The 14,196-nt window shown below is 35.2% G+C and overlaps 1 protein-coding gene across 9 annotated transcripts in view; it reads left to right on the plus strand.

Annotated features, from left to right (window-relative positions):
• Nucleotides 1-14,196, plus strand: part of TCERG1 (transcription elongation regulator 1) — a 62,785-nt gene that overhangs the window by 21,451 nt on the left and 27,138 nt on the right. For 5 of the 9 annotated variants that reach the window (XR_001445592.3, XR_013394937.1, XM_015141130.3 and 2 more), the window contains 8 exons: nt 692-804; nt 1,545-1,633; nt 8,205-8,365; nt 9,545-9,601; nt 9,718-9,784; nt 10,842-10,892; nt 12,289-12,424; nt 13,237-13,326. Coding sequence is in view for 5 of the 9 variants with exons in the window: in XM_015141130.3 (XP_014996616.3) it covers nt 692-804; nt 1,545-1,633; nt 8,205-8,365; nt 9,545-9,601; nt 9,718-9,784; nt 10,842-10,892; nt 12,289-12,424; nt 13,237-13,326 (764 nt within the window). In the remaining 4 variants the exon portion in view is untranslated. The remainder of the gene's footprint in view (nt 1-691; nt 805-1,544; nt 1,634-8,204; nt 8,366-9,544; nt 9,602-9,717; nt 9,785-10,841; nt 10,893-12,288; nt 12,425-13,236; nt 13,327-14,196) is intronic. The other 4 variants (XR_013394936.1, XR_013394938.1, XM_001101428.4 and 1 more) reach the window with 1 other exon arrangement.

A 14,196-nucleotide genomic window follows, 5' to 3' on the forward strand; every position in this document is an offset into this window, starting at 1 on the left:
TTCCATCTGGAGAAATTGTTATACATATGTACATATGTATGTACATATTTTTACTGTTAGGAATTTTCTAATTATATTGCATAATTATTGTAATCATTATTGAGATTGATAATACAGATCGGGAAGGAATGTGTTTTTTTATGTGTTCTGAAGAAAAAAATTTAGGCCCTTAGAATCTTAGATGTAGAAGATTCATAATTTTTTATATCACAAGCTCCTGTTATTACTGTTGTTTTTAAAATTTGGGACAGAGCCTCACTGTGTTGCCCAGGCTGGTCTTGAACTCCTGGGCGTAAGCATTCCTTCTGCCTCAGCTTCCCAGGTAGCTGAGATTATAGCTACATGTCAGTGTGCCCACCTCATCAAACCCCTTTTTCTGTTCCTAAGTATCTTAGTATCTTATCCCTTTTAGCAAAATAAATGATTGCTACAAATGATATATGAATGACCTGAAAGATTTAATGTCCCTTCAAAATCAGTAGGTTGTCTTCAAATCAGAGAGTTAACCTGATTGGTGTAGCAAGGTATTTGAAGTTGAGCATTACATAAGATTCAAATCAAAGATATTATAAAGAAGGACATTTTATGTTTATGGTTAATACTTGGGAATGGAATATTTTAATTGCTTATTCTCTGAAAGTTCTTAGAAAATTACATCAAAACCTTTGACATTATCTTAATTTTTTAATAGAAAAGTTAGAAGAGAAGATTAAAGAGCCAATTAAAGAACCCTCTGAAGAGCCTCTGCCAATGGAGACGGAGGAGGAGGATCCTAAAGAAGAGCCTATAAAGGAGATAAAGGAGGTAAAGGGCCATGACCCATTAACCTGGGAGCCACATTAATTGTTTCCTACAGCTTACTTGTATGTGAGTATCTATTTGATAGATTTAAAAATAATTGTTATATATTTGATCTCTGAAATTTTAGGTTTCTTGCAAGTTCTTTATTCAGTTTTTTCTTTGAAAGTGTCATTAAATTACTTCTTGTACTGAACTGAGACCCATAGAAAGACAGGGCCTTGGACCAGAGCTTGGACCTGATCTCTAACCTTCTGACTTATAAACTGACTGGTATTTGTTAAAATTATAAGTGTAACTTCTTATTTGGAGAATGTTAGATGTATTTTATCTGTCCTTTCTGCTCTTGTGTTCTTGCATAGCCAGATCCATGTATAGCACTAAAGGAGTTTTTTATTCAGTGAAGGACCGTGGTAGTCAGGTTTTGGTAGTAGGAAAGTTAGCAGAAATAAGAAACAACCTTAAATGAAGAGGTCTGTACTCCATATCTGCTCCTAAGCACATGGTTAGTGAGTCTATAAGATAGGACCAGCTGCTGCTGCTGGGTTCTGCTATTGTGAAATTCAGCTCTTTCTGTGGGGTGAAGATTTAGAACTTTCTTAGAAATTCCTACTCAGAGTCTCCTTTCCTCATTCTAGCAGCAGATTTTGTGTTGATTGCACTTTGAGCTGTTTGCCTTCATACTTTTGTGGAACATTCAGGTATAGTTAATGTGATACTAATTAGAATAATCTCATTTCTTGTAGGAGCCCAAAGAAGAGGAGATGACTGAAGAAGAAAAGGCTGCCCAGAAGGCAAAGCCAGTTGCTACTGCTCCTATTCCTGGTACTCCGTGGTATGTATTTGGCTCAAGTAGTAATTTTTAAAAATCATACTTGATTGTTACATGGTTTCTTTTGTAGAAAGGAAAAGTACTTTAAAAAGTGTATGTCAAATATGTTTTTATCTACTGAATATTTCGGCCTTTGTTTGTTGTATTTGAGTTATTCAAAACTGAAGTGCAATTACTACAAGTGTCTTCCTAGTACTCTCCATTAATGTGTATTCTTCATAATTATAGACATGACCACTGTGAGATCCTGAATCTACTTTTTGTTTAAAATATTTTAAATTTGTTTTTGCATGTTTACTCACTATGTAATTACATTTATAGAACTGTGTAAAATTATGTCTTTCAATCTAAGTATGGCATCCCTCATTTTATAGTACTCCAGTATCTTGTGCTTCATAGATACTGTGTTTTTAAAAATCTAAAGTTTTGCGGCAACCCCATCATTTTTTCAACAGCACATGCTTATTTTGTGTCTCAGTGTTACATTTTGGTAATTCTTGGGATATTTCAAACTTTTTCATTATTATTATATCTGTTACAGTGATCTGTGATCAGTGATCTTTTATGTTACTGTTGTAATTGTTTTGGGGTGCCACAAACCACACCCATGTAAGATGGTGAACCTAGTTGATAAATGTGTGTGATCTAACTGTTCCAGCGATCAGTTCCCCATCTCTCTTCCTCTCCTCAGGTGTCCATTTTCCCCAAGACACAACAATATTGAAATAAGGCCAATTAGTAGCCCTATAATGCCCTCAAAGTGTTCAAGTGAAAGGAAGAGTCAACATACCTCTCACTTTGTGTGTGTGTGTGTGTGTCTTTTTTTTTTTTTTTTTTTTTTTAAAGACAGAGTGTTGCTCTGTTGCCCAGGCTGGAGTGCAGTGGTGCGATCTTGGCTCACTGCAACTTCTGCCTCCTGGGTTCAAGCAATTCTCCTGTCTCAGCTTCCCAAGTAACTGGAATTTTAGTTATGTGCCACCACGCCTGGCTAATTTTTTGTATTTTTAGTAGAGATGGGATTTCACCGTGTTAGACAGGATGGTCTAGATCTCCTGACCTCGTGATCCGCCCGCCTCGGCCTCCCAAAGTGCTGGGATTACAGGCATGAGCCACCACGCCCAGCCACATACCTCTCACTTTAAATCAAAAACTAAACATGATTAAGCTTAGTGAGGAAGGCATGTCAAAAGCCAAGATAGCCTGAAAGCTAGGCCTCTTGGGCTAAATAGCCAAGTTGTGAATGCAAAAGAAGGAAATGAAAAATGCTGTTCCAGTGAACATAAGAATGATAAGAAAGCCTTATTCCTGATAATGGAGAAAGTTTGAGTGGTCTGGATAGATTATCAAACCAGCTACAACATTTCATTAAGCCAAAGCCTAATCCACAAGAGATGCCCTACCTGTCATCAGTTCTGTGAAGGCTGAGAGTGAGAAAGCTGCAGAAGAGTTGGAAGCTAGCAGAGGTTGGTTCATGTGATTTAAGTAAGAAACCATCTCCATAACATGAAAGTGCAAGAGGAAGCAGCACGTGCTGGTGTAGAAGCTGTAGCAAGTTATCCAGAAGATCAAGTTAAGGTTATTGATGACGGCAGTTGCACTAAACAACAGGTTTTCAGTGTAGATGAGAAACAGCCTTCTATTGGGAGAACATGCCATCCTAGGACTTTGATAGCTAGAGAGAAGTCACCCCCTGGCTTCAAAGGATGGACTGACTCTCACCATCTCTCTGGTGACTTTAAGTCGAAGCCACTGCTCGTTTACCATTTTGAAAATCCTAGGGCCCTTGAGAATGATGCTAAATCTATTCTGCTTGTGCTTTATAAATGGAACAGCAAAGCCTGGATAACAGCATATCTGTTTATAGTGTGGTTTACTGAGTTAAGCCCACTGTTGAGACTTAATGCTCAGAAAGAAGTTTGTTTTTTTTGTTTTTTTTTCTCAAAATATTACTGTTCATTGACAAAGCACCTCTTCATCCAAGAGCTGTGATGGAAATGTACAAGGAGATGAATGGTGTTTTCATGCCTGCTGACAACATCCAATCTGCAGCCCATGGATCAAGGAGTCATTTTGACTTTCAAGTCTTATTACTGAAGAAATACATTTCATCAGGCTATAGCTGCCACAGATTGTGATTCCTGTGGTGGATCTCGCAAAGTCAATAGAACACCTTCTGGAAACAATTTACCATTGTAGATGCCATTAATAACACTGGTGATTCATGGGACGAGGTCCAGATATTAACATTGACAGGAGTTTGAAGGAAGTTGATTCCAACTCTCATGGATGATTTTGAGGAAGTGAAGACTTCAGTGAAGGAAGTCACTGCAGATGTGGTAGAAATAGCAAGAGAACTAGTATTAGAAATGAGCCTGAAGATGAGCCAGAATTGCTGCAATTTTATGAGAGAACTGTAATGGGTCAGGAGTTGCTTCTTATGTATGAGCAAAGAAAGTGGATTCTTGAGATAGAATCTACTGGTGAAGATGCCATGAACATTGTCGAAATAATAAGGGATTTAGAATATTACATAAACTTGGTGGATAAAGCAGCAACAGGGGGCTTCCGTTCTGATTAATGCCAAACTTTAAGAAAGCTCTACTGTGGGTAAAATGCTGTCAAACAGCATTGCATGCTACAGAGAAATCTTTTGTGAAAGGGGGAGTCAATTGATGTAGAAAACTTCATATTTGTCTTATTTTAAGAAATTGCCACAGCTACCCCAGTTACCAGCAACCACCAGCCTCATGAGTCATTAGCCATCAAGAGATTGAGGCAAGACCCTCCACCAGCAAAAACATTATGATGCGCTGAAAGCTTAGATGATTGTTAGCATTTTTTAAGCAATAAAGTATTTTTAAATTATGGTATGTACATTGGTTCTTTTGGACATAATGTTATTGCACACTAAGTAGACTACAGCATGATGTAAATATAACTTTTGTATATGGTGGAATACAAAAATTTTGAGATTTACTTTATTGCAATATTTGCTGTATTTTGGTGGTCTGGAGCCGAACCCACAATATCTAAGGTATGCCTGTCTACTTCTTATTTTCCTCTTATCTTGTTTTTCCCTTTTCTTTCTTTTGCCACATCAGTGCTTCCTTTCCTGTTCCTGCTCCAACTTATTTAATCTATATGCAATCCACACTTTGCAATGATTTGGCTTGTTTCAGAAGTCTTGTAATGTATAGGTTCCCTTCTAACTTCTTTTCCTTGTTTTTGTTATTGAAGAAATAAATGTTTTTCCTATAGTGTTCCCAAATCTAGATTTGTCCCCATGGTACTGTCTAATAGGGTCCTCCATGGTACTGTTTAATACAGGGTCCTCCATTCCTGAATTTCCTACAGACAGGCAAGCAGGTCTAGAAGTGTGATCAGATTCGAATTTAATCTTTTTGGCAAGCCTAGTTCATAAGTGATGATGATTATTGCATAGATCAGAGGTTTTCAACTAGGAGTAATTTTGCCCCTAGTGGATATTTGGCAATGCCTGGAGACATTTTTGGTTGTCAAGCCTTGGAGGGTGTTAATAACATCTAGCAGATAGATGCCAGGGATGCTCTAAATATGCTGTATGCACAGGACTGCTCCCAACAAGAATTGCTTCTCTAGCCCAATATGTCAGCAGTGTGAGATTGAAAACTCTGGCCAAGATCAGTTAAATCAGTAACCCATTTATGCTGAAGGTTGTGCAAATTTTTTGTATGAAAAAGCAATAGGATATAAATCCCACAAGCTTAGCATTCCAATAATGGAACACTAGGCATAACCGCATGAAGGGTTGAAAGTAATGGTAATGTATTTCTTTTATTCCCTTTTCATTTATTAACTGGGATGCTTATAGAGAGATACTTCCCCTTATCGCTGTTGGTCACTTAGAGGTACAAATTGTATAGGAAGGGAAGGGCTTAGCAGTTTTCAGAATAATGAGTTGGTTTGAGTGTTATTAATTCATAGATTTAAATATATTTTCTATGTTTTTAATCTATTACAGTTTTTATCCTTATTGATGTTTAAAATTGTCTCCTCTTTGGTCAGGAGAAGGCTCTTGCAGCTGACTCTTTAGGTTTTTTTTGTTACAATCCTCTATAGCTTCCCTGCTTTCCTCTATGACAAGACATTCTAGGCTTATCTTGTATATTTCCTATCTCAGACCTAGATTCAGCCGTTTCTCTAGGGGGCCCTTGCCATTTTTGTGGGAATTGGATAGTTTGCAACTGTATTAGTCATTATTTTTAGACTTCTTTGGTAGACACCGCTGGAAGGTACCCACATTCAAAGATACAGCATGAGTTCATAGCATTACTTCCCATTTAGATCTACCTCAAGATTTTTATTGAACCTCATCATCTATCTTCGGTATCTCATTTCTTGCTGAAAATACTGTTTCTCAATGATAGTGACCTAATCGTTTGCTTTTCTCACACATGTCACTGAGTAACAATACCAAAACTATCACTAACAATATGATTACTGAAGATAGTTTTTGTTGTTGTTATGTTTAGGGCATATCACTGTAGGAATGCATAATCAAATTACTGTGTTTTAAAGGCACTTGGAATAATTGTTTTCTGTATAATTTCTATATAATTATTCCACTGACTGTTACACAGGCTCATTAAAAAAAATAATTATGGAAAATATTACCTGGTTTCAAAGTTATGAAAACAGTCTGTATTCCAAGAATATATTCCTGGGTTGTGGTTTCTCTGTTTGAGTATTGTACGTGAAAAGCTGGTAACCAACTCCAAACCCCCTCAATTTGGAGCTTCATGGTCCTCACTAATTTTCAGACTTGGGGTCTGTTCCCACTTCCTCTGTTCTTCAGATGAGATAGTTAATTATTGATTTTTTATTTTTATTTTTTAAGTGACAGGGTCTTGCTCTGTCACCCAGGCTGGAGTACAGTGGCATGATCATAGCTCACTGCCTCAGCCTTCTGCCTCCTGAATAGGTGGGACTATAGGTGCACACCATCACACCTGGATAATTTAAAATTTTTTATTTTTTGTAGAGATGGAGGGTCTCACTTTGTTGCTCAGGCAGGTTTCAAACTGCTGGCCTCAAGTGATCCTCCCACTTCAGCATCTCAAAGTGCAGGTGCAAGGAGTATGGGTGTGAGCTGCCTTGCCCAACTGATCCATCTTCTAATTCACTGATTGTTTCCTGATGTCTCCATTCTGCTCTTGAGCCAATCCAGTGAAATTTAATTTCAGTTATTTTTAATTTCTAAATTTTCCTTTTGGTTGTTTTTTTGTAGTTTATGTTTCATTACTGAACTCTTTTCATTTATTTTAAGTGTGTTTTTCTTTATCTCAGGGAGGTCTGGTTATTGTTGCTTTAGAGTTTTTGACTATCAACATAGGAGGCTTAGTCTGATCATTTCAACTTGTAAGTTACCTTGGACTTGACAACTGTTGAATAACTTGATAATCAGGTCATATAGACTTAGTTTCTATTGGAGTTTTAGCTGCCATGCTATTGCAACCATGCCACTCTGCAACCAGGGATTATGCTCAGGGCAGAGCTACGAGGTGGGTGAAATGGGAGATTTACTCCCTTGCAGTTGTTTCTCTAAATTTTGACTGTCCTCCCTATTGCTTTATGTTTGTCCATCAAGACTGTACAGAGTCTGAATGTAGTTGTGTTTTGTTTTTTTTCCTTTTTTTTCTTTGAGTTTTCTAATTGTAATTAACAGGACCAGTGGGTTGTAGTAGGTAGTGTACGATGCCCTAGTGCAATTGATACTTTACTACCTTTTTTTTTTTTTTTTTTTTTGGTGAAACTGGGTCTCACTTTGTTGCTCAGGCTGGAGTACAGTGGTGTGATCACAGCTTACTGCAGCCTTGACCTCCCGGGCTCAGGTGATCCTCCCTCCTCAGCCCTAAGTAGCTGGTGCAACCACATCCAAGCTCGTGCAACCACATCCAGCTAATTTTTTTAATTAATATTTTTTGTAGAGATGTGGTTTCACCATGTTGCCCAGGCTGGTCTCAAACTCCTGAGCTCAAGTGATCCTCCTGCTTTGGTCTCCCAAAGTGTTAGAATTATAGGCCTGAGCCACCGTGCTGGGCCTTCCCTTTACTTTTTATTTTAGATATAATTAGATCTTAAAGTCTTCATAGAATGTTGCATTTGAGTTTGTAGTTTTGGTTTGTTAAGAAATATTAGGAACTATAGTAGGTAGGATGCTATATCTGTTCTTTAGCTTTAGAACTGCTTAATAGCATTATTGTTGCCATTAAACTCCTTCTTTTTGATAGTTTAAAATTTAGTACTCTCAAATTGAGTGTGCAAAACCAAATTCCTAAGCATTCTAATCCCTGATCACAAATTGCTTTGCATTTCTTGGTTTTCTCAATTAATATGTTGATCAGTTATTTTTACTTGAGTCATTCAGTTATCTTGTAAAAACCACATTTGGTTCTCTGTAAATAACTATTGGTAATAAGAACATGTCGTTCTTCAGTACCCTCATCTCCCCACTTGTAACAGGCTGAAAGTAGAAGTCCTAGCTATAAAATATGTTCCGTAACATAAGAGAATGATATTTTGAATCAATTCTTAGGTGTGTTGTTTGGACCGGTGATGAGCGGGTCTTCTTTTATAATCCCACCACTCGTCTTTCTATGTGGGACCGGCCTGATGATCTGATTGGCAGAGCAGATGTTGACAAAATTATTCAGGAGCCCCCTCATAAAAAAGGAATGGAAGAATTGAAGAAACTAAGTAAGTTTTAAATTAGGAACTTATCCACTGATTTTAACGTTCTTTTATATTTTGATAGAAAATGTGGAGGTCACTTAGCAACCCTTTATTTTTCAAAGAATATAAGCAGTGTTAGAAAAAAGAGACTGCTATCCTAGTTTGAGTGAAATAATAGAGATTAAAAATATGGAGAGAATTTGGATAAGACTGTGCTTTGTAAAATATGTGTGTCTTTGATTTATTGTCCTACTCAAGATTTTCAGTTAGTCCAAGATATGGTTGGTAGTGTTGCTACTTGCTTAGTGCTTATCAGTACTACTAAAATGCTCCTCAGTGGGCCTTTTAGCACCTTTTGTGACTAGTAATATATTTCTTGAAATAATACAGTACAAATTTTTAAAAAATAAAAAATCTCAGTCTTTTGAATTAGATGGTAAGCCCCTTATATTCCTGAGACTAGACACCTAAACCTTACTAAGATATTATCTTTTAATCTACCTCATATTCAGAGGGCATTCCAATATATCGAGTACAATTATTTGTACGTAATTTTTGTTGTATATTTCTTATTGGTAATTTGCCATTGTATTGATATGATTGTGTTTTTATAGAACTGTGGCCCCCAAGTGGTATAGAAGCAAGATAAATGAATTATTACTACTTCTAATGAAATAAATCCTAATGTGTATCATTTATAGTCATTGAGACATTTTCATGCATTGTATGTATGCTGAATTATAAGTGATTTCTGAATCAGTGCAACTTTGCCTGTCTGGTGCTGAAGGTACTTCAGCAATACTTGTTTTATAGGTATGATAATAATACTTTATGGTATTGAATGATGTTGGAACAATATATGATTTGCTTTTGTTTTTCATGAATTTGTTTTTAAATATTTGATTCATTCATTTGATAAATACATTAACATGCATCGTTAAAAGGTACTATAAATACTGAATCAAGAAAGCTTTATTTTATATATTTGTAAATTTAAGGTTTAGGCAAGAAGCATTTCAAAATGAATTGAATTTAATGTAAAGGGAGGATAGGGGAAGTATAGAATTATGCTTTAATGGTTTATAAAGGGATGAATATTAAGAGGTGATTAAGAGGTGTTATATAAATAGTAATTTTTAAAAAGAAATGTTTGTGGAATATATGCATATGACTTTGTAACAATATTTGAAATGTTTCTGCCAGGGCACCCAACTCCGACAATGCTGTCGATCCAAAAGTGGCAATTCTCTATGAGTGCAAGTGAGTGAACTGACTATAAATTGCAGCTTCTTTTTAATACTATTAAAGCAAGTGTTCTGGTAGTGATTAGCAGAAGGATTCATGCCTAAATATTTTAATTAAATTTTGTCTTATAGTTAAAGAGGAACAAGAATTAATGGAAGAAATTAATGAAGATGAGCCTGTTAAAGCAAAAAAACGGAAGTAAGTAATACATACAATTTGATTGAGGTAGATTATATCTTTTAAAAGTTGATTTGGTAATAATTTGTGATTGGAAGGGACAGGTAATGTGAATGTTGTTAGGAGGCATGATTGCTCTCTCAGGCCTGATAGTAAATAGCTTTGTTTTTCATTGTAGAAAGAAAATGTGTCCCTTTTTTTGCTAGATTTGTAAAAGATTTGGGTATTCATATATGTATTATGAAGTCAAATGATAGTTTTGGAATTAATTCTTTTTGGAAATTTATTAGTTCTCAATTTTATAAAAAGTTCGTTTCCTCCCTTATTTAGACCCCAGTAGATACCATTCCAGAGATCTCATAAAAACAGACACAGAATTCTCCCTCTGTATATGGTTATCTTGTAACTTTACCTAGTCCTTGAGTCTGGTCATTACTACTTGGTGAGGAGTGAACCCATAAGCTTAGGAAGTGCTCTGCGAGAAAGAGACTGCTAAGAAGTAGTGGCATTGGCTTGGCCAGTGCTCTAGAGTTGGGTAAAATGTAAATGTTATGGTGGGGGGAAGGATGGGGTAGAGGGTATGCATGTATGGGGAATGGGACCATTATTTAGCAGCAAAAAGGAAAGTTTGAAGACATTAACAGGAACTGGTTAATCGTAGTCCTTATCTGAAAAGGACAGATTGAATGCAGCCAAATTATGGCAAATAAATCAGTAAGACAACCCCTATAAAGGGTAGTTCTTTTTAAAAAAATTTCTTTATTGGAAACAACATAAAAGATATGAAAGAATCACTCATAATTTATCAGCGTAACGTAGCTATTCTGATTTTTGCAATTGACTTTTTAGTTCTTGACCAAATGTAATTTTTATTAGTTGTAATTAACTGATTTTGTGCTTTTTTAAAACAAAAAATACCTAGAATAAGACATTTGTTTTGTTAATTATTATAAATGACTGTATTCATTCTGTTTATGTACCATTATTTTGGATGTTCCTACGATGTTAAACTTTTAGGTTGTTTTTAATTGTTTGTTCTTATAGACAACTCTGTAAGGTTTTTAACTGCTTTTATCAGGAGAATGTCAAAGAAGTCCTTTATGTGGATTGCCCGAGCTTCTCTATTTAGGTACAAAGCTAAAAGCCTATTTTTCCTGGCTTAGTTTTTCTTTTATTTCCTTTATTGAGATAGATAGTGATAGTTTGTATTGTGACATTTTCATTTAGTATAGTTCTATAAAGGTTATTTGTTTTCATTAGTTATTATATTTCTTGGATGTCTTAACTCTTAACTATTTAAATAGTTTTAAAATTATTATTATAAGAGGGTATATTGTTTGGCAAATTGCTTTTACCTGTTTGTTTTGTGCATATCTTAGGTCACAGACTATCTCGCTAAGTTCCTGCAGGTCACGGACTATGTCTTCTATTTCTTTTGATTCATTCCCTAAGTTGCTAAGTACCTCTCACTTGCATTTGTGGGTTAGCCTTAGTTCCATTTAAATTTCTGGGGCTACCTACAGTTCCCTGTATAGCATGCGTTTGAATTTCCACATGTTCTGTTGTCCTGATTCCATTAAGTTTGCATAGGGAGTAAGAGCCAATTTTAAAAATATGCTTAGCAGATCATATTTAAGAAGGAAGATCTGCTGAAATATACACCCAGATATTATTGAATTACATACTTTTTTGGATTATTTACATGAATGGGCCTTTTTCGTAGTGCATATGTTTGAGAGGTGCCATGATTCCATGTTTACAATTTCACTTGAGTACCACACAGAAACAGGGTTGCCCTTACCCCTGAGGTGCATTTTTGGAGGAACAAGAAGTAGTTTAGTCATTGATGAACAGTTCTAATTCCACCTAACTACTCCTGGGCCCATGTTGCTCTCTGGGACCTGTCCTTCAACTTAAATCTCAACTTATCACCCAGAAAGTGAGTAATAAAAAGTCAGGTAGGTAAGGTATATATCTTACATATTCACTTGGCCAAGATTGCAGATATTTTAGTTTTATTTTTAAAATAAATGTTTGAGATTACTAAAACATAATACCAGTTAATACCAATTTTTATTAGATTTTACAAAATATGTATTTATAATGTAAAACATTTTGGAAAATACTGTTTTTTCTATATTTCAAGAACTAAAAAAATTATATTCTGTGCTGTTTGATTCTGACACATAGAGGTTTGCTGCAGTGTTAAACTTTTTTTTTTTTTTTAAGTAAGATTGTTCCCTTTTTATGTTATTAACCAGTGTCAGGGAGAGACAGCACATTAAAGGTGTATTTTTTTTCCTAATAATGTAGCCATTGTAAATCATTAGAAGCCCATTTTAATTTTGTTATTATGAAAGTTGTTTATTCCTTAGAGTTCATTTGAAATCCTCAATATAATTTGTTTTTGCCAAAAATATGCTGCTCAGTAGTGAGTCTTGAAAATTCCTTTGATTTTAAGATTTCTAATAAGATCTGAGAATTAATATTTTGTCAGTTGATGTCTTATATTTTATTTTTTATAGGAGAGATGATAATAAAGACATTGACTCAGAGAAAGAAGCTGCCATGGAAGCTGAAATTAAAGCTGCCCGAGAAAGGGCCATTGTCCCTCTGGAGGCTCGAATGAAGCAGTTCAAGGACATGCTGCTAGAGAGAGGGGTCAGAAAACAATCTTTGGGGGAGATATTTCTGTTTTGTATAAGTAATATAAATATGTCTTGCTAAAAGGTCAAATCTAAGGTTAGTGCTCATGTTATGGGGGGGGATAAGGGGATTTTTAAAATTACTGTACATTTTTTGCAACAGCCTTTTTCTTGGCTAATCTTATCATATTTAACTAAATGCCATTTTACTGTCCTTTTAAGTACAAATAACACTTAACATTTATTGGGTCATTAAATTGTGGTGAGTAATATAAGACGAGTATTAACATTACAGAATGGCGGACTGCTTGGGATAGGTAAGGTATACATGATTATTCTTCCTTTAATATCTTCAGAATGGCTTTTGTTAAAGGAGAACTGATACTTTGTGATATTATTATCTGCAATTTAATTGAGAAGGGATTTCAACTATTTGATTATATTCACAGATTGATTTGAATAAGTAAAATTGTTCAATTTTAAATCAGAACATTGTTCACAAGATTGGAGCAAGCATGAGAAATCAAAATACAAATCTTCAAGGCTTTTTCTGATGTACTGATTTTTAAAATGTCACACAGTAGTGGTTATTTTAATGAGCAATTAAGTGTGTGTTACTTCTATATAATATAGGAATGTTCAGAGCCAATTAGTGTAGAAATTTGCTGTTGCTAGCCTCCCACTGCTTGTCATTTATTAGTGATGGAAACTTCAGTATGGTTTTATGTCTCCTTTATAAACAGATATCCTGTAGATTTCAAGCAAAATTATGACCTTTATATTTATAGAGCAAACTTAATTATGAGGCAATACATTTTTATTTTAAAGGTGTCTGCTTTTTCAACATGGGAGAAGGAGTTGCACAAGATAGTTTTTGATCCCCGGTACTTACTTCTCAATCCTAAAGAGAGAAAACAGGTAAAAGGAAAATGGCATTAACTAAGAATGTATATCTCTTGCCAACATAGTTTTTAAATTATGAAGAATAAAGTACCATCCCTTTTTTTTCTGATACAGCATTCAAAAACATAGTCTTGCATCTTAGAACATACTGTGTGTCTATGTGTGGACATTTCTACCTCAAAATTCTTGGATATTTTTGTCCTTATGCCTCAAACACCTAGGTTATGTGTAGTATGGTTTTAAAATTGATTTCAAATGCTTTTACTAATTTGCTTTTTTGGGCCAATGATGCAAATTTAGAGTAGAAAAATAGCAAAATACAGATGAGTATAAAGGAGAAAAAAAGGCCACTGTAATCCCATCCAGTAGATATGACTACCATTGAACATTGGTTTATTGAATACCGAACAGCCTTCTTGATCATTATGTGTTAGTATTTACATATATATGTGTGTGTGTGTGTCCTGTAGATTGTACTGGAACATAAGTTTATGTCTCATACACAACTACACATACAAAGTTCACATCTAAGTAGCATCTGTTAAAATATCTGTTTTCATCATAAACTCAGAAAAACAGGGTCCCTGTTGAATTAGTGCTGCTTTTTATTCCCATAATGATTCAGTGACATACCATTTCATGGTTGCCTCTTCTAAAGCATTGCACACTTCCAACTTACTTAATTTCTGAATTACCTGAACTATCCTGACACTGATCTCCATAAAATGGTGAGTATATGGAACCATTTGCTATAGTGCTGTTAAGCTGTAAGATTTCATTTGGTAACAGTAGTGCCCATCTTTGATATTTTTACTATAACAATTAGAATAATTCTTCACACGGTGTGTGCCATTATGCATGTAGGTCTAATCATGGACTTGATTG

The sequence above is a fragment of the Macaca mulatta genome, chromosome 6, assembly GCF_049350105.2.
Source record: "Macaca mulatta isolate MMU2019108-1 chromosome 6, T2T-MMU8v2.0, whole genome shotgun sequence".
In the NCBI taxonomy this organism is placed as follows: Eukaryota; Metazoa; Chordata; class Mammalia; order Primates; family Cercopithecidae; genus Macaca; species Macaca mulatta.